Genomic DNA, 19,972 nt, shown 5'->3' on the forward strand with positions numbered 1-19,972 from the left:
TAGTATTGTATCAATAAATTATTAAAACTTGATTTTCTTGTTTTTGGCCACTGTGGACTGTATACAGAAAAACAATCAAAAAACGTAAAAATACAGTATCTTGTATTGGGCTGTATTTGCAACAAGATACCAAAGTTTGAATACATTTGTATAGTATTGGTCTTTGGATACAATACAAATAAATAGTATTGGGTGCAAAACAGATACAAATACAGGCAGATACAGATACATGTATTGTATTTGTTTCACCGTTGCTATATTATATATTTGACCAATTATAAAAGAATGACATGATATTGATGTGAAGAAAATTGTGTATCAAAATTAACCTATGTAAGTAAAAGTGCCAGTAGCACTAGAATAAGAGATCAAGCAGACAGGCAAGAATGAAAATTATAGGAAGGAAAAGAGACCACACAAAAGACTGGCTCAAGCATTCCATCAACTTTGCTTGAGGCTTTGGTTTTTGTGTTTTATCACATGATTACAACCTCAGGTACCTTTCACAAACTTAACAAAAAGTAGACTTATTGGTTTGAATGTATTCTTTGGAGATGGCACTTCACACCTGGGTACCTGTGGCAGGGTGTGGGTACTTGCCTAACAACTATTTTCATCTTTGGTAAAGTGCATTACATGACTTACTAGATGTCTCCCTTTTTTTTAGTAATTCCAGTACATTAGGGGGGTTCACAATAGGATAAAAATAAAATTTCATAGTCAATTTAAGGCCTTTATCAATGACTTTTTAAAAACAGACTTCCTTTGTGCACTGCGGAAAACTCTTTGCACACTGTGCAGTGCGGAAATTCCCAAACACTTTGCTCACTGTGGGTGAAGGAATCAAATTTTTCAAGATTCTTTTTGACAAATCAATAGAAAGGCCTTTGATTTCTCTCTGTGCATTTTTTAGGAGTTTTTTGGAGCTTCCTTGTATTAAGAAACAAAGCAAGTACAGTGGGTCATCTAATGTTTTTGGCACTGCATTTTTAATTGCAGAAGCTCAGCCAAGAGACCTGAAGTCATGGAATTGGCTACAGGGGTGGGAAATAAGTTCCTAAGAATGATTATGACAGAAAAAAAAATGAAAATGAAAAATATGAAAAGTGTGGAAATTTTCCAATTTTGTCCAAATTTCTCAGAATCTTTATCCCACTTTCTTAAATCCACACAACCCTAGACCTCTGGATCTAAGTTTTGGGGTGTTTTTTTTACAAAGTTACAACAAAAAAATAGCACACACAACAGTTAAAAAAAGGCAAAAGTTGAAAATCCCCAAAGGCCCGAAGTGGATGACCCTCCAGCTGTGCTGTAGCAACGAGATAAAGTGGGCCGGTTGTTAAAGGTGTCCAGGGAGGGCCTAACCAAGCGGTTAGGGGGCTCCCAGGGAGGGCGTAGGACGAAACCGGATCCCCTGGGGCATCAATCTGATGGAACTGCCATCCTTTAAATAGGCCATCCGGAGGTTTTGCCACTGCCCATCGTACAACTCGTCCCCACCGCCTTGTTTGTTACTGCTTGCCACTGCAGTGCAACCATCACCACACCTTATACGCTGGCAACCTTCTCCAACTGCCCAATCAAGTCAAGCTTAACCCACACAAGCAAGAAAAGCTGTACAAGCTATTTGACTGGCCATCCTTCAACAATCAAATCGTTGTCCTCCTCCTCCTACTTGTCATCGCCACCCCTAGGCCAGTTTGGATCTGGCTCTTGGAGCTTCTTTGGGTGGCCTCTGCTTGTCTGATCTCTTGGCAAATCATCCAGGGCCTTGCCTTCTCCACAAACAGGCAGAAATCTTTCACAAGGACATCAAGCTCAAAAACATCCTGGGCCAGAAGGGCCAGATTAAGATATGCAACTTTGGCCTGGCCACCTACCCGTCCCCCGTCTGGCCCATTGACAGTTTTCGATCCGCCAGGGGCTAAGCAGCCTCCACCTGAAACCAAGACCTTTCTCTGCAAAAGACCTTCAGCGCTCTGCTGCGGATCAACAAGGGCCAAATCTCAGGTGCAGTCGACTCGAGGTCGATGACCTGGAGTCTCCTCTCACCACACTCGTTCTTGACTGCCCCCAAAACTCCATCTTCGCATCCAAGCCCGTCGAGGAAGACAACTGTGATGACGAGCTCAGCAGTCAAGCGGAAGAGGAGCTGCTCTGCTCGCTCAACATGTGCCCAACCGCCGCGGGCTCGTTAGCGTACATGCCACCGGAGATCCCTCTGGCGTGTCCTTCCCTAAAAATATGGGCGCTAGGCTGCTGGAGGTTCATTTGCCTTTCAAGGACGAGGCCCAGCTGCGGCTCAAGATCATGAACGGTCAGTTTGAGTTCCAAGGCCGTTGGTGGTCATGCCGTTGGATACAAGTGGGAGGGAGGCGGAAGAAAATATGGTGATGGCTAAGCTTGCCCGGGGATGTCTGGCGGTGAACCGGGTGGCACCAGCATGGTTCTTTGCGATCACTCCATGTCAAAACGCTACTCTAATTCGACCTGCCTATGCCCTTGTACGTTCCATCTATCCTACCTTACAATCAACATTGAATCCAATATTTATTTACTGACTCGTGAGCGCGGCATACTTCTTCTCCTCTCCAATCCCAGGACCACATCAGCCCACCGTCACCACCGCGACCGTGACTGAATATTGCATAAACCCCCTATAAACCCCTGATTTGCTTTGCTAACCACTTCTGGCAAGACACAATCCTTGGCATTCTTCCTGTTCCCCTCATTTCCGCCGCCACATTCTCCTTGCAAATCAGAATTTCAGCAAACAGATAGGTTGGGTTTTATTACCACGCAGTCAGTCAATCTCCTGATTCACAGCCATCTCCACCCGTCTCCGAACTGGTCTGACCCCTTTTTTGACTTTTATGTTGGGTGGCTGCTGTGTATTTTCTTCATTAGGCCCAATCCAGAGAAATCTTTGTTGAAAAACGGGTGGGAATATGAGGGAAGGGGTACCTGGCAAGGCCGGGAAAGAGGGGTACTTTTTGTGTCGGGCAAACTTGGTCTTTTCTACGCCTACAAATTATGACCTGAGCATTTCAGATTCTTAACTCTCAAGCTTGGTGGAGTATTAATATTCAAGGTTCTGTTTGCTCCGCTCTCCCGGGTTTTTTCTCCGTCTCATTGGTTTTTTTCAGTTTTTTTCCATGTTTGGTTGTTATCTTATTCTCTGCTGTTTATGTGGGTCATGACTCACAAGACGACCGGAGCAAGCCACTCCAATAGAGGTCCAGAGGACTTTGTTAAGCTAGAGCTGGGAGGCAGGAGTAGGAAGTAGCCCCTGGTATACTCCCCAACTATTAGCAGATGGTGCACCATCCGGCCTATACACACATCTTCCAGCTGTCTGTCCAACTAGACAAACCAATCTCCATCCCGCCATCAAAGACTGTTGCTATAGAAGTCACCATTGGGTTTCCTTTTTTCAGATTGTTCTGTATGTTGAATCATGAATCCCCATAATAACAATTGGTAGTGCTGATGCCATGGGAAACCTTCATACCTCTTGGTAAATACTTATTAATTTATTTCAATACAGAATGCCTTTGTGGAATCACCACAAGTCTTTTCTTACACCCATCCAGGTCTCTTGACTATGACCTTTGGAGGATCCAGACCCCTTCTGAATGCCGCTTGCAGATTCCAAAATGAGGGAAAGGTGAATTGATTATCCACAGCACAGCCCTATCCATAAAATCAATCTAATTGGACCAACAAGTACCTTAATCAACTCCCTTTTTGTAGCCTCCGCATTATTGTCTCAAGAAGTGGGATGAGATGATGCAGGAGAGAAAGCAGCAATTGAGGAGAGAATCAGCAATTTAAAGGCAGTCTTTATGGGCAATGTGTGAGCGCTACAGCTTAATCCAGCTCTCCTTGGTCTTGAAGCAAGCTCTTAATAATAAAATCCCCTTGGGATGCTCACCACCCTTTCCATTCCCTGTGCTTCAGTTCAAGGAAAGATCACCACTCACATTTCAAACAAGTTCTGCCTGGCCAGTAAAAAAGGTCACATAATCAATCAGAAGATAATGCTGCTTAGGGCCAGCATTGCCATGGTGAGGTCATGGCAACTGCCAAACTGGAAATTTTTCTTATAGAATTCCAAATCAAATCTGCTCCAAAAGTGAAACTTCAGTACCCAAAACTGCAACACCAATAATTTGAGACAGACAGAAATAAGCAGAGAAACAACCAACTTATTGTCAGTGGAAAACATGTAAAAAATAGGAGTGATAAATCAAAGTAATGTACTGCTTCTGGGATGTGCCTTCTTTCTCCCCATCCTGTGCCGCAGAAAAAAAACTGATTGTTTTCTTTATGTTGGTTGGCAAACCCTGTTTGAAGGGCAAGAGCAAGGCTTCAAGTCCCAATTCCTGCACTCAATCCCCCACATGTTAACAGCAACCTGGGAGAAGCAGAAGTTGCTCAAGGTGCACTTGCTTGTGGAAAGTTTACCATCTCAAGCCAAGAAATTCTACCAACAGAAGGAGATGAAGAATAGAGCTGGGCTATCTGGCTGCATAATTTTCTCCTTGGCCCATTTTTCCTACCTCCCTCTGGAGATATCAGTGATGGTGTGACATATTCACAATGTGCTACCATTTATCTATTCAAATTGAAAATTTACTGTGAAATACTGCTCCCCAATTATGTAAATGTTGGAGAGGAATAACTTTTCATATCATATCACAACCACACAGAAAATTAGAATGCAGGGGAGGATTGCAAGTCTGAATTGGTGGTTGGAACACCTGATATATTGGGGATATCTTAATGTTTTTTGAGGTGGGGTTTGTGGGGTTGGCGGAGAAGGTCTCCCTATTGTGAGCTATCAGAGGTTGAGTGGCCTTGGGCCCTTGCAGCGGCAAAGCCGCCTTGGCCTCTAGTTATTTCTCAACCCAAGGAGAGAAAATCACAGAGCACAGTATGGCATGTGACAGGAATGATAAAAAATGAAAAAACTAAGACCATTTTCAATGATTTTTTGGGTGAATGAGGCATCCACCCATTTGAAATAGAAGTTGGCACCTGCAGGCCAAATCAACACCAATTTGACCAGATTTATTTGATCCAACAAAAATCATTGCAAGTGGTCTCAGTTTTTCATTTTTTATCATTCCTGTCACATGGAATACTGTTCTCCGTAATTTTCTTTCCTTGGTTTGGGAAATAATAAAGATTCTGAGAAATTTGGACAAAATTGGAAAATTTCCACACTTTTCATATTTTTCATTTTCATTTTTTTTCTGTCATAATCATTCTTGGGAACTTATTTTACACCCCTGCAGCCAATCCTATGACTTCGGGTCTGTTGCCTGAGCTTCTGCAATGAAAAATGCAGTGCCAAAAACAACGGTGGGCTGCTACGCTACATTAAGTCAGCAGTTCAGTGCAGCATAGCGGATCTAAACTACAAATGACAGGGTTTTCTGTTAGCAGGCAGTGATTGCCCGCTACCGCTAACAGGCCCCCCTTGAAACTACAGGGCCTCTATTGCCGCTATCAGCGCTAGCAGTGCTATTCAACCGCTAAAAAAGCTGATAGCACTGTTAGCGCCTGTCAGTGTAGTGTAGCGGCCCGCAGCGGGTGCTGCAGCTAACGGCACTGTGTCAGGAACTACACCACGCTAAACTAGCGGATAGCGCTTGCTACGGATAGTTTAGCTTAGCGGCTCACCGTTGCCAAAAACATTAGATGACCCACTGTACAGTCATTTAATTTTGGGGACCTGGAATTAAGGTTCCTGCATGCCAGAAATTCCAAATAATTTATTGAATCATGATATGTTTTGTTTCTTAATAGGTATTTTCAGCATACAAGGAAGCTTCAAAAAACTCCTAAAAAATGCGCAGATGGTAATCAAAGGCCTTTTTATTGATTTGTCAAAAAAAAGCTCAAAATATTTGATTCCTTTACCCGCAGTGCCCAAAGTGTTTGGAAATTTGCTCATTTTCTTAAAAAAAAAGGCCTTAAAATTGGCTCTAAAGATTTATTTTTATCCAATTTTGAGCTCCCCTATTGAGCTAGAAGAAACAGAAACAGAAACAGAAACAGAAAAACACAACAGAACCTCAGACGTCACCTAAGCTTCAGCCCGCGTTTTTCATTGCATCATCCTGTCAAAAATTCTAATCAACTGTCAAGTGCAACCCTAGATACTGGCTCTTCTCGGACTGAACAATCAAGTCAACTCAGGACAAAGGAGGAGCGGGGATGTATACAGCTCAAGTGGAGGTACTTGATTTGATTTTTCTCCTCAGGAAACTCATTTTACTTTCTTCTTCTTCTCACTCTCTATATCGTTGCTGACTACCATCTTTTACTCAGGCAGGCTTACCATCTTTTACTCAGGCAGGCTTACCATCTTTTACTCAGACAGGCTTACCATCTTTTACTCAGGCAGGCTTACCATATTTTAGTCAGGCAGGCTTGATGTTAGTTTACTCTTCCAGCTTCTCCATATAAACTGATTATTGATCATCCACAAGGTTAAGAGCATAAGCAGGTTTTCACTCTTTTCTCCTCATTATAAAACTGTTTCTCACTCTTTCTGTTTTGTTAATTTATTGTTAGGGTTATTTACTACTATTAGCTCTTAAATGTCTACTGTAATTATTTAGTGTCTTGATCTCGTAGAAAGTAAAAAAGTGTTTAAAAGAAGCGCACACGTCCAACTGATTTGGTCAATTTGTGAAGAAAGGCTTTGAAAATTCGTGGAATCCGGCGAAACAAGGCTGCGTAAAACTTGGATCTCACACGTGGCGAACGTGCTCGCGGTGTTTGGCCGGGAATTGTAATTTCTGGAATTTTCGGCGGAGTTGGCTGGGTGTGGGAAGGCGGAGTGGTTCGGAATTCTTGGCATAGGTCGAGGTACTTGAGTTTCAGGTCTTCAGACGTCGGCAATAGTTGATCGTGCTCAAGACTTTCGAGCCAGTTTGTACCGTGCGCGTTTTTGGCAAGAAACCGCCTCCTGGCGGATTGATAATTATCGAGGGTGTCGAGTTGTGGATCCGCATGTTGTCCTTCACCGACCATTTTGATCCTTTCTAGGCTGTAGTCGACAATCTTCAGCATTCTATTTACGTCCAGTCCTTGAGCTCTCCATGCAGAAATGGTTTCGGGAGGGATCTTGCCAGGATTCTTCATCTTTGACAAAGTTCTCAGTAACTTGAGTCGCTCTTTGTACTCCTCCGGAAGTTGTGCGTCGTCCTCATCCGCAAGTTGTGCGCTCTTCTCCTCCGGATTTAAATATGCTTTCCAAGCTGCCGGTAGGGCGGGATATTTGGCCTGCAGAATTTTGATTCGATCCAAAGCCTCCTTGAAGTTCAAATCACCGAAAGCAGGGAAAATTTTGTTTCCTCCGAGCATCTTTCCGAATTCTTGAACAGCATCCAGGGGAATACGATAAGATTGGTGGATATGCACCTCCGCTTCTTTCCATCCCGTAACAATCCGAAAGTGCTCCTGTTGTAACTGGAGCACACCCTTCCTCCTCAAGAGCTCACCCTTAGACAATCTTTGTTCGAAAAAATCAAGGAAGATTGAACGAGTGAAGAAGTTGGAATTCTTTTCCTCCCACTGCGCAAGAAAATTGAACGTGTCCGGATCGAATTTAACCATCGCGGTGGGTTTCTTGCTGGATGCTGAGAAGGCTTGGTAATATCCGTCCAGAACTCTAGCTTCTTCACGGGTTAGTCGGGGTTTGACACGCAGGAGCCATTTGTTGAGCTGTATTTCATCATCTGCATCAAACTGCGTTACAGTGCCCCGGGGGCCAAATGGGAAGTACTCCTTGGCTTGATCCAGCAAGGTCGTCAGTCGCTCCCAATAACTTTTTTCTGGCAGTTGAGCCTGCGGTCTCTCGACGCTGCTCGAAAGCTCGCGGTATATAGAATTGATCTTCCTGACGATTTGAGAAGTTTTCTCCGGAGACCTTTGGGCTGATTTCGCGTCGATTGAAAGCTCATGACTTCTACCATATGCCTCGGTTGAGGAAACCGAGACTGTCCCTGGACTACTTGGACAGTCCTCGGGAGACGAAGTTGGAGAAGAAAAAGTCCCCTTCGAGTCAAGATTGTGCTGGTTCACAGTCGTCGGTTTCAGTTTTTCTCCGGGTCGAGGAATCTCCAAGTCGCCTGCCGTTTGTTTCATATTGTCAAGGCGAGCCGAAGCAAGGTCAGCGGGGATTTGCAAGTCGTGAGATTGACTGGTCAAGTGTGCGGCTCCCGTTGTCGCTTCCATTGGGAGAGAGTTATAAAGTGGAAAATGGGCCAAGAAAGTCAACAGCGCGACAGGCCTCATGATGTTTAGGTTGTGTGTTAACGGTGAAAAGACTGGATGCAATTGAATGAGTGTAGGGCGTTAAAAATTAAAACGAAGTTAAGCGTGCTATTTTCTGTGGATGTTTACATGCGGGAAAAGCTTGCAGGTACTACGGAAGTAATAAAGACTTGGACGGTTCTGCGAAGGAGTCAACTTGTGGACAAAAATGCTAAGGAGTGATGGACGCGCTGTGGGGGGTGGAAGGGAAAAGCTGACACATATCTCCGCATGCCGACACCTGAATTAGGTCATCCGTACTCTTCCATTTGTCACAGATTTTGCTATCTTCTTGACTTTCTGAAGAGGTAGTGCGCATACAGTCTCTCCCGAAACGTATCCCCAAAATCCCAGACATGATTCAAACATAAATCCACTGCCAAGTCAAACTCGAGAATGCATGTATCAGCATGTATCTGCCTTCTACGGTCAGCGGCGGACGATGTGCTCTTGACACATGGGATCTAAAACAAGGGAAATATGAATCGGGACGCGGGCGGAATAGACGCGTAGCCTATGTCGTACATAGCCATCGCGGATCCGACCCCCCGAAAATGATAGGACGGTCGTTTGTAGGTCTGTACCCACTCGCCAAGCGATGATTATCCTTGCTGAGTGGGTACCTTGCCAAGGAAAAATCATCGTTCCACTTGCCCAGCACGAATCCTCCTCGGCCGGTTGGTACTGGCTGTATTTGCTTGCTGAGGAAGGGTCCTCTGTGTCCGGCTAGTACACACAATAGGGGGTTTCACAATAAGGATACCCAGGAAGGAGTTTGGGCGCTCGCGAGTATCGCTATGAGGTTTATTCTTGAGCCGGGTTTTCCACAGATTTGTGATCAGTGTGTAAGGCAGATAACATCTGCTGAAATCGTTCTCCGGGTTTGGTGCCCTCTGCATTAGTATAACTGGGGCCTGTTGAGCAGAGGTTGTTTGCTAGGTCCCAAAGGAGTATAAAGAATCTAGATCCTTGGCAATAGGAAACATGTCTTCTCACTTTCTAGCCAAATTTGGTTGGGAGAAGTTTATTATGACGAAAAGCTGACATACTTGGTGTGGTTCCTGGGTAACTGGAGGTTTATTCGAATGGCCGAGGGAAGAACCACGACAGAAGTTTACAGGTGGAATTTAAAACCTGTAATGCTCAGTTCATCATGTTTCCTCGGGCTGCAAGGTTCCCTGAGAAGCATGGCTGGTTGGCCAAAGGCCCCCATTTGATGAGAAAGTAATGTTAGAAGGCCGCAGGCAACTTGGCTGCCAGGTTCAAGGCGGTGTATATTTCAATGTTTGAGTGTTTGACGCGGTTTTATAAGAAGCCATCTCAGATGATTCAGGTGTTTTTATGTTGTTTTGTATGTTCAGGCCACTTAGCAATATTTGATTTTGTCTTGGGCCCATTGATCAGACCTGAAGAAATTTAGGAAACTTGAATTATATGCTACACATGGAAACCATGACAATAATAAATGCTTGCTGAGCAGCGTTTGATTTATCAGCCAGGGTTAGGCTTTTAAATGAAATCGCATGGATTATGACTGTTGAAGCACATTTTCTTCCTGTCGCCGCTCGTCCCTTCATCCCGTAAATTACTACAGATGAGTCCTACAGCCATTAGATGATTGACAACAAAGAGCTTAAAAAGCTTTTTCATGCGGGCTTGATGACGATGCCGGACAACATGAAAGGTAAAGTGAAGGCTGTGCGATCCGAGGGATACTCCACGAAACCGATGAGTAGGAAAGCGGGGTTTGAATACCCAGGCAGAGTGATGTGGAACATCCGGGCCATACGAGTGCGGCGGCGTGGCCGTGTTAGCCTCAAGGGCTTATAGAACCGACGCGGATTTCGTTAGACTTGATTTGCCATTTTCGATTGGATTTCTTTGGCAGTCTAGGCAAACGAGAAAGGGTTTGCAAAATGATGGATTTAGTGGTATTTCTAGTTTGAGATGGAGTTACAGAAAAAATAAAAGAGATCAGGGGAGAAGCTTACAACAACAAATCTGTCCAATTGTTTTTCTAATTCATCTAATTTGGATTTTTTCTCATCGTTCTCTTTGGATAGTTTCAATTTCTTCTGTAGCAGCTCTTTCTTTTCCGCTTCAAACCTGAGAGATTCAATCATCAGAGAGATCATGAGCGTGAATGCTGCAGCGAGTGACCAAAAAAAAAAAAAAAAAAAAAAACGAGGAAACATGGAGGGTGAGGTGTTGTAAGTTGTTGAACAAATCTTTACCTTTTGCGTTCTGCTAGTTCGAATTTCAATCTTTTGATCATGAGTTCGTGGGGATCAATTTCGTCCGATCCGTCTCGTTTATCTTCTGGATTCCTCTCGAGATATTCTTCCAGTGAATGGATTGAGATATTTTGATACTCAGATCTGTTAGATCATCATTTAAGCAAACCAGACAAAGAGAACAAGAGAAATAAACACGTGATGGGGTAATAGAAACGCGAGATGAATGAACTCAACTCAAATTCCTGGCATTTCTTAATTTCTTTTTCCAGATGTCTCCTCTCGTAAATTAGATTCTGTAAGTCCAAATGGATTTGATCGACTTGATTCCTGACTACTTGCGTTTGAGATTTAAAAGTTGAGACCATGGATGAGCTAGTTCGGTTGATCGATTTGAGTCTTGCAAAGAGTGGAGTGGCAAGTAACATCAAGCTCTGGTCGGATTCGAGGTCGTTTAGAAGGCTCTCCTCTGTTGGTCCCTCTGCCCCCGTTATGTTCGTTGTTGATGAGCTGGATGCTCTCGAAAGCTTGGATTCAAGTAACCGGTTCGCGAGGATCATAAGTCGATCGGCAATCGCATCGATTTTCTCTGAATTCATTGCTTGTTGCTCGATGGGCTGGATGTCCTCGTCCATGCTTGTAGGTTTCGATCTGCGTTTGAGTATGTGTGGCCGGGCTTCCCCTTACCGGTCGATTGCTTGTCTGCTAGGCTGGAGTTTGTAGAGCTGTCGGCACTCAATAAGAGCTGCGCTGCCCAATTGCCCGAACTAGTCTCTTTAGGGTATACCTCGGGCTCCCCTGCCCCCGAAATTCCCGCACAACATTGAAGCTACACCTGTTTTGGAATTTAATGGAGGACTTCCCGTCGCAATCTGGGAGCAATCTGAGAGCCTCCCAGAGTCTCAAAGCCTAAATTTCCCTGCGAAATTTGGCTCAGATCTGGGTCTGGAAGGGGTTCCCAGATTGACGGGAAGTCCTCCAATGGAGGACTTCCCGCCGATCTGGAAACCCAGATTTTCCCAGATTTCGCAGGGAAATCTAGGCAGATCTAGGATTTGGGACGATCGAGCCCAGATTTCCCCGCAAAATCTGGAAAAACCTGAGTTCCCAGATTGACGGGAAGTCCGCCAATCTCAGGAGCACTCCAGTGGAGGACTTCCTGTTGAATCTGGGAGCCTCCCAGATCTCAATTTACACGACCAAACTCTTAATTTTCAGGCAAAAGAAAAAAAAAATCCTAAGCCTGTAGTTTATTGCTTTCATGTGTGCTGTTCGTTGTTTTGGTAGGTCTCTTAATTTAGGATTTAGAGGGACATCTAGAGCTCTCTAAATTTGAGGACTTCCCGTCAATCTGGGAACTCAGATTTTTCCAGATTTTGCGGGGAAATCTGGGCTCGATTGTCCCAAATCCTAGATCTGCCTAGATTTCCCTGCAAAATCTGGGAAAATCTGGGTTTCCAGATCAGCGGGAAGTCCTCCAATGCCAGTACTGGGTGACCGGATGACTTCCCGTCGAGATCTGGGAGTCTCCCAGAAACAATCTAGAGCCCAAAAAGCTAGATTTCCCTGCAAAAATCTAGACTTTTTGGGTCTAAAGCGGCATCTGGGAGGGTGCCAGATCCCACGGGAAGTCACCCACTTCCTGTCAAGATCTGGGAGCCGCTCAGATTTCTTTTGAAGCCTCAAGACTTGAAATCAAGATTTCCCTGAAAAAAAAAAAAAAAAAAAAAAAAAAAACGGACTTACTTTGCGCACTGCGAAAAACACTTTGCGCACTGCGAAAAACACTTTGCGCACTGCGAAAAACACTTTGCGCACTGCACAGTGCGCGGATTCCCAAACACTTTGCGCACTGCGGGTAAAACACACAAATTTTTGAAGATTTTTCTTGACCAATTAATAGAAAGGCTTCCCATTGGCCTCTCTGAATTTTTTGGGAGTTTTTTGAAGCATTCTTCTATGATTAAAAAAATCATTAAAAACCAGAAGAAATGTAGGATTTGGGCGCCTAAAAAACAAGGTTCCCATAGTCCTAAAGTTTCAAATAATTTATTGAGTAATGAAACATGTAAGAACAGCTACTTCAAAAATTTTAGCCACTTTGTGCAAGCATATGAGTCTGAAAAATAAGAAACTTCACCACATATTAGCACATTGCATCTGAATTATCCTCATTTTTCAGACCTGTATCCTTGCAAAAAGTGGCTGAAAGCTTCTGAAGTAGGTGTTCTTACATTTTCCATTACTCAATAAATGATTTGGAATTGTGGGGCTATTGAGAAACCAGAACAGCTGTCTGTGAGCTAGGGAGGCCGTGATGGGAGGCTGACAACAAAGGAAGCAGAGGAGAGGAATGTTGCACCTATTGAGGTGCGTGGGAATGACTTGGAACAAAGTATTGAGGCACCTCAAATACGGTAACGCTCTCATTTACCGTGCTGCGGGTTTGAACCGGTTAGGTTCGAGTTTAGGTTGATGAGACAGGACAACCCTAATGTAGATGTACTTAGTTCAATATCATTTTCACTCCGTTGTACTACATTCATCTTCATTACTTGTCAATCCAACCAACTCACTCAAGCTTCATCACTCGGTTCGCAGGTATGCCCGACTCCTCTCATCTTTGTCATTCGTTATCTCGGTCATTGTCTCTTCTCACACTGTTCTTCATCTTGTATCAGGTGTGCCTCCACCTGATTCGCCCGTCTGACTGTTCGCTGTTAGCTCACAGCATCCTCGCTGCCATAGGTTAGTATCATTGTATTCACACATTCATCTTCATTACTTGTCAATCCAACCAACTCACTCAAGCTTCATCACTCGGTTCGCAGGTGTGCCTCCACCTGATTCGCCCGTCTGACTGTTCGCTGTTAGCTCACAGCATCCTCGCTGCCATAGGTGTGCCTCCACCTGATTCGCCCGTCTGACTGTTCGCTGTTAGCTCACAGCATCCTCGCTGCCATAGTTTGCCCCCTGCCTGTCGTCCATTACAAAGATGAGTGACATTGCATAGGGAGCAAAAAGAGAGAGAAAGGAAAGAGAGAAAGCAAACCTGAGAAACCAGAACAGCTGTCTGTGAGCTTGGGAGGCCAACAACGAAGGAAGCAGAGGAGAGGAATGACTTATGCACCTATTGAGGTGCGCAGGAATGACTCGGAACAAAGATGAGTGAAGAAAAGAGAAAAAGGAGATTGGTACAACCAAATACTACAAACTAGCTACAAGAACCTAAACCTAATGTAGTGATGAACAGGGTTGTGCCGGTCCCGCTCCACGTGACTGACTTGCCGCAGTCATCCACCTCACCTCTTCTCTGGACTGTATCGTCACAGCTATGAGAATCTTGTCTTTTAGGCGCCCAAATCCCACATTTCTTCTGGTTTTTAATGATTTTTTTAATCATAGAAGAATGCTTCAAAAAACTCCCAAAAAAAATACAGAGAGGCCAATGGGAAGCCTTTCTATTGATTGGTCAATAAAAATCTTCAAAAATTTGCATGTTTTACCCGCAGTGCGCAAAGTGTTTGGGAATCCGTGCACTGTGCAGTGGTGCAGTGCGCGAAGTAAGTCCGTTTTTTTTTTTTTTTTTTTTTTCAGGGAAATCTTGATTTCAAGTCTTGAGGCTTCAAAAGAAATCTGAGCAGCTCCCAGATCTTGACAGGAAGTCACCCAGTTCTGTCATTGGAGGACTTCCTGCCAATCTGGAAACCCAGATTTTCCCAGATTTTGCAGGGAAATCTAGGCAGATCTAGGATTTGGGACAATCAAGCCCAGATTTCCCCGCAAAATCTGGAAAAATCTGAGTTCCCAGATTGATGGGAAGTCCTCAATTTTAGAGAGCTTTGGGGCAATTTATACATCTGACTCTGAGGCTCTCAGATCTACAAATATGAACAGTCACTGGGAATTGAATCTTGGTTGAGTAAACCCTTTGAGAAAGGTTGGAGTAACACCACAAGCCTCCCTCAAGTTCCTACATGTCAACTGCTTAAGTTACAGTTGACCCATTTATTTTTGCAGTGTATATCATTCCAACTTCAAGTCATGTATCCCATGCCTTGTTGCCTTGTTGCCTTATTCTTGGTTTTTCCGTATATTTCTTTTCATCTTTTGTTTCACCCAAAATTCACCTGTTTTTGCCTCAAGATTCAAGAGTGTAGTGCCCTTTGGTGAAGAATAAAGAAAGTTGGTTCCATCCAGAGGGATTCCCAAAGCTGTACACCTAATTCTATGAGACAAGAGACAAAACTCAGGGTGTATGAATAATGAAAAAATAAATAGATCAAATTTATCAAAATAAAATTTAGATAATTAGCCTACTGGAGCCTATTTGCGGATCATCCTAAAGATGAAAAATGCAGCCGCCACATCTTCGAAAGGTTTTTTCAACTTGGTTTTGGTCCAGATCATCGCTCGTCGAGAAGAACCCATCTTTGAGATTTCTTTGTATTTGATCAAATCTTCTTGTATTGTTTCATCAAAATTAGTAAGTTTCGCGTATTCATCGCATTGCGCCAGGCCGGAGAACAATTTCACAATCTTTCCCTGTTCACTCAGCGACAACTGCTCGATGGGCTTGTCAATGTGGCGAAGTTTTAACCCATTTATTTTCAAATTCAATATTGCGAGCATTCTTGCGACGTCTAATTGCTCATCCCGCCAACTAGCCATGTGAAAAAATCCAGTTGGTTTCAAATTTTTGATTTCATCCATTGCCCTCTTGACCTGATCTTCTTTTCCGATAGATTCTTTCCAGATTTCAACTAAGTCAGGATACTCTTTTATAATTTTGTTTTTAAGGGAAGAGTAGGTGTATTTTTCTTCATGAACAGGCTGCCCGGCTTGATTTGTTACGACACCGTTTTGTAGGCTTGGGTTTTTTCCCCTCGTCTCCGGGTCGCTAGATCCACTAGGAAGGTATTCGCCACTGACCGGGTTAGTCACCTCAGATTTTTGGTCTATGAATTGTGTTGGCCCTCCTAAAGCGAAAGTTCCAGTGTCGACGCGCCCTGCGATACTGGAAACAAGGGATCACAGATGCTTTAGAATTCCCGCTAATCGCAATCGAAGTCACCTAAAGCTCTGGAGCGGAAATGAGCAAACCTTTCGCCGTCACTCTCCTCTTCACCTTCTTCAATGACTTGCAGAGTGGAACGAGGCATGGCACGTCTCGCTAACACATGATTGTGAATATTCGATATTTCGGAGAATATGCTACTCGCCTCATGGGATACGGGATCTTGCAGGAGAGAATGATGACTACCCGGCAAAAGATTTCCGTTGTCCACTGATAATGGCCGCGCAAAATGTAAGTGATAGTGGGCAGATAAGGCCAAAAGGATTAGGAAGAGAGAGCACATTGTGCTCAAGGAGTTCGAATATCAATTCGTTAATGGAGCAAGGTCAGACAGAAGAGGGTATTGCACTTCTTTTATATCTGATTTTATGTACTTTCACAGAACCACTCGGGTCGCAGAGGCAAAGTGCGCGCCCAGGGTACGCGTGTATCTTCTCGGGTGAAACCTGTTAGATACCTTTGGAAGGTGGGTCGCTGTATGATGGGCGTTTTCCAATGGCCCGGTGACCCGTGACGGCCTCTCCAGTTTAATAGGTTGAAAGGCTGGCCCCGGCAAACAACGGCGAGGGCTATTCGGACGCCCTATTGGCCCTTGGTAACTTTGCCACTTTACTCTCGCGCAACGCTGCCGGGTTCTGTGCGCACGGTTCCCGCAGTTTTTCGCCGACACCGCCACCTGCGCTAATGCACACACTGATGAGTAGGCGGCTTGTTACAGCGTCGCCGACGATTTCGCAGCGGCAGGACAGAGAAAATCTTCCAGAGAAATCGGGCAATACTATTACTGAGCAAACCTAGGCTCGAAACTTTCACGTTTGCTGTGCGTCATGGGCCAAAATCATATCTTCGTCAAACCCGTTCCCAGTGGTAAGCGAAACACTTCCGACAAGTGATATTGGAATTTAATCAGCTGACCTGACGGGCCGCGACGGCGTTGCCTACCATTACTTGAAACATTGTTGGAGACGGCGTCCGCTGAGACAACCTGACTTGCATTCCTACTCCTCCCCGGAGTCCCGATGGGACCAAGTTCTGTGTACCCCGATGCGAGACGTCTCCCATGCCGGCACTCGCCCAGGCTGAGGTGAGGCCCTCCGATTCGGGCCAGGATTTGCAGTGATGAGTCACGGGTTCCCTGAGTTCTTCTGCACACATGCGTGTACGGAAAGTTTTCAGTCCAAAATTTACGTTGTGCAAAACAACCGGGCAAATAGGTTACCGTGAGCTACATTTCTCGGTGTAATACTAGCTGAAAGCTCGATGGCTCAGCTGTGGATACATATAGCAGGATGGAACCCTATCATAATCCAGCCCGAGATCTGTCACAGATATATACCCACGTGTTACAGGAAAATGATGCCTCCTTTCATGAAATGACAGGTCATGTGAAAGATTTTCTTAATTTTTTTGTCTGTTACTAACAGGAAAACACTGCGGAAAGTGAGAGAACAGACGAAACGGGAAAAGATTCAACAAAGTCTATCTAAGCTTTCGATGGCAATCGAATGTAAAATGTTTTTAATTATTAAAACCAGACTCAAAGACTTTTTTTAAAAAAACATGCTTTTCTTTTCAAGGGGAGCTGGAATCGCTGGCTGAATTGGACAATTTGTCAGCAGGTTCCTCTTTGGTTCGGATCAGCTTGCTGGGTCGAAGCCATGCGCGGATTCGAAATGGGTCTAGAAAACTTTTAACGTTTTCTTTTACGTCCTGATTTTGAAGGATTCGATCTCCAGTTGGCCGAGGAGTTTTCGGAGGAGTTGGTGTTTTTTCGAGTTCTTCGCGAAGGCCGAGATACTTGAGCTGCGTATCTTCAGAGATCTGCAACAGTTCTTGATGCTCGAGACTTTCCAGCCAGGGTATATCTTGCGCGTTGTTGGGAAAAAATTGATCCTTGGCGGATTTAAAATTCTTGCGGTTGTCGAGTCGGAAATCGAGAGTTTTTCCTTCTCCGACTATTCCGTTCCTTTCTAGGCTATAGTCGAAAACCTTCAACATTCTAGGGACATCCAATCCTTGAGCTCTCCATGCAGAAATGGTCTCCGAAGGGATCTTGCCAGGATTCTTCATGTTTGCCAAAGCTTTCAGTAACTCAATCCGTGCTATGTACTCGTCCTCTTTTAAATGTCCTCTCCAAGCCTTAGATAGTCCATGATGTTCGGCTTTGAGAACGCTGATTTGATCCAAGGTTTCCTTGGCTTTTTCAGCACCGAACGCAGGGAAAAACTCTTTTCCTCCGAGCGCGTTTCCAAATTTTTTAACTGCCTCAATGGGGAAAGACTTGCCGATTTCTTGTTCCGCTTTTTGCCAGTTCGCAACAATTCGAAACTGCTCCCTTTGTATGCCAAAAACATTATCCCTCCTCAAGTACTCCCTCTCAGTCAAGATTTTTCCGAAAAATTGGCGGAAGATGGAATGAGGAACTGGATTGGCCTTCTTCCACTCTGAAAGGGATTTGTCCGTGTCTGGATCCAATTTCATCATCGTGGTGGATTTCTTACTGGATGCTGAGAAGGCTTGGTAATATTCGTCCAAAATTTGAGCTTCTTGACGGTTCAGTCTGTGTTTGACACGCAGGAGCCATGCGTTGAGCTCTATTTCATCCGCTCGATTAAACTGCGTTACAGTGCCCCGCGGGCCAAATGGTAAATACTCCTTAGCTTGATCCCAAAACGTCGTCACTCGGTCCCAATAAGTTTTTTCTGGAAGCTGAACCGGCGTTTTGTCAATTTCAACGCTGCTCGCGAGTTCACGGTAAATGGATTTGAGTTGGCTGGCGCTTTCAGAAGTTGCCACCGGAGCCGGAGACGTCTGGCCTGATTTTTCGACAAGTGAATTCTCCTGGATTTTGCCGGATGCCTCGGTTGAGGATGCCGACGAAATTGTACCTGAACTTCTTGGCGAGTCATCGAAAGACGAAGTGCGTGCAGGAGAAAACGTTTCCACCGAGTCGGTCGATGACCGTGAGCTGGACGAGTGATCACTTGACGACGGGAGGTCCACTCTTAGATCTTTTTCGGCCAAAGAAACGCCCGAGTTCTCTTTTAGTGGTTTCATAATGTCAAGGGGCCCAGCACTCGACGTGATCTGTGCATTTGCACGGCTGGCCGTAGCGATGTCGGTGGCAGCTTGCCCGTCGTGGGTGGATTCAATGGTCGTGCGTGCGGTGTTTATTCCTTTGAGCATTGGGAGAGAGTCATAAAGAGGAAAATGAGCCAAGAAAGTCACCAGTGCGACATACCGCATGTTGTGCACGAGATCAAAGCTTAGTTTGTGTGTCAACGGTGGAAAGACTGGAAGTAGTTAAATGAAAGGTGTTTTACTGTGTATGGTGTTAAGGGAAATCAAAACAAAAAAAGTGTGATGTTGTTCAGTGTTAGCTGAAGAGCTTGTAGGTAACAGGGAACTGTTTATTCCAATAAAAGTTGAGCTATTTCTGTGAAGGAGTGAAGTTGCGGACAACAATGCCAAGATGGGAAGTGCAGGACGTGGGGCGGGTTTGTTCGCAGGGAAAAGCTTTAAATACTCTCCCTCATGGTGATTTGGCCATCCGCACTCTTCCACTTGACACAGCCTTTCCTTCACGCGGTTGCCAGGTGTTGCCATCTTCCTAACTTTCTGAAGGAGAGGCAGTATGTATACAGTCTTTCCGGATACGCAGGAATCCAATACCCAAGACTAATAAGATGTAGATTCTAAATGTTGTACCTTGCCGCCTACGGCCAGAGCAGCGAACGACGTGCTCTTGATACATGGAATCCAAAACAAGGGAAGCATGAATCGGGACTCGGTTGATGAAGTTTGCATTTTTTTTTCTTCATCGGGACGATGGGGTTCAATCCGGCGAGTGCCGGTGGCTTTGCGAGATGATAATTACCCCTATATGCGCTTCGGAGCAGTAGCACATGCTTGGCTATGGTTGTGGGGAATCGAGGTCACCGGTGACCTTGATCAGGCAATGAAACTCGTTCACCATCGATCCCATCCGCCACCGAGGGATACCCCGACTTGATACGTACAAGGCTGTTGTCGGCCAGCCTGCCAGACCCTTGGTGATGAGATTGGAGGCATGCAACCCCTGCAAGTGTTTTGAAGAATCCCGAACACCTGGTCTAGGCAAAGGCCGAAGAACTCCAACTGGATAATTTATATTTATGTACCAAGTTGAATTTTGCTTTGTGTTTGATTTATCTCCCAAAAAATCATTGGAGGAACGCAGAACGCAGCTTGTAATTATCCCCCTTTTTGTCTCTGGTGAGCTGTTGTATTGCAATCATCTGTGAAATGAGAAGGATAAATAGACTATGGACATGGGATGTATATATATGTG

The 19,972-nt window shown here is 44.7% G+C and overlaps 4 protein-coding genes across 4 annotated transcripts; all 4 read right to left on the reverse strand.

Moving 5' to 3' along the window:
- Nucleotides 1-6,663: 6,663 nt before the first annotated feature.
- Nucleotides 6,664-8,253, reverse strand: PtA15_1A84 (uncharacterized protein; the record flags this gene model as incomplete). Its single annotated transcript, XM_053165919.1, has 1 exon — nucleotides 6,664-8,253. One exon carries the CDS (start codon nucleotides 8,251-8,253, stop codon nucleotides 6,664-6,666), a length of 1,590 nt encoding a protein of 529 aa, XP_053016301.1.
- A 1,925-nt stretch (nucleotides 8,254-10,178) lies between these two features.
- On the reverse strand, nucleotides 10,179-11,200 carry PtA15_1A85 (uncharacterized protein; the record flags this gene model as incomplete). The annotated part of the gene is made up of 4 exons (XM_053165930.1): nucleotides 10,179-10,220; nucleotides 10,323-10,437; nucleotides 10,566-10,709; nucleotides 10,803-11,200. 4 exons carry the CDS (start codon nucleotides 11,198-11,200, stop codon nucleotides 10,179-10,181), a joined length of 699 nt encoding a protein of 232 aa, XP_053016302.1.
- A 3,691-nt stretch (nucleotides 11,201-14,891) lies between these two features.
- On the reverse strand, nucleotides 14,892-15,925 carry PtA15_1A86 (uncharacterized protein; the record flags this gene model as incomplete). The annotated part of the gene is made up of 2 exons (XM_053165941.1): nucleotides 14,892-15,582; nucleotides 15,669-15,925. The coding sequence occupies 2 exons, from the start codon at nucleotides 15,923-15,925 to the stop codon at nucleotides 14,892-14,894; spliced, it is 948 nt and encodes a 315-aa protein (XP_053016303.1).
- A 1,289-nt stretch (nucleotides 15,926-17,214) lies between these two features.
- Nucleotides 17,215-18,888, reverse strand: PtA15_1A87 (uncharacterized protein; the record flags this gene model as incomplete). Its single annotated transcript, XM_053165952.1, has 1 exon — nucleotides 17,215-18,888. The coding sequence occupies one exon, from the start codon at nucleotides 18,886-18,888 to the stop codon at nucleotides 17,215-17,217; it is 1,674 nt and encodes a 557-aa protein (XP_053016304.1).
- Between the last annotated feature and the right edge of the window lie 1,084 nt (nucleotides 18,889-19,972).

This window comes from Puccinia triticina, chromosome 1A, assembly GCF_026914185.1.
Source record: "Puccinia triticina chromosome 1A, complete sequence".
Lineage (NCBI taxonomy): Eukaryota > Fungi > Basidiomycota > Pucciniomycetes > Pucciniales > Pucciniaceae > Puccinia > Puccinia triticina.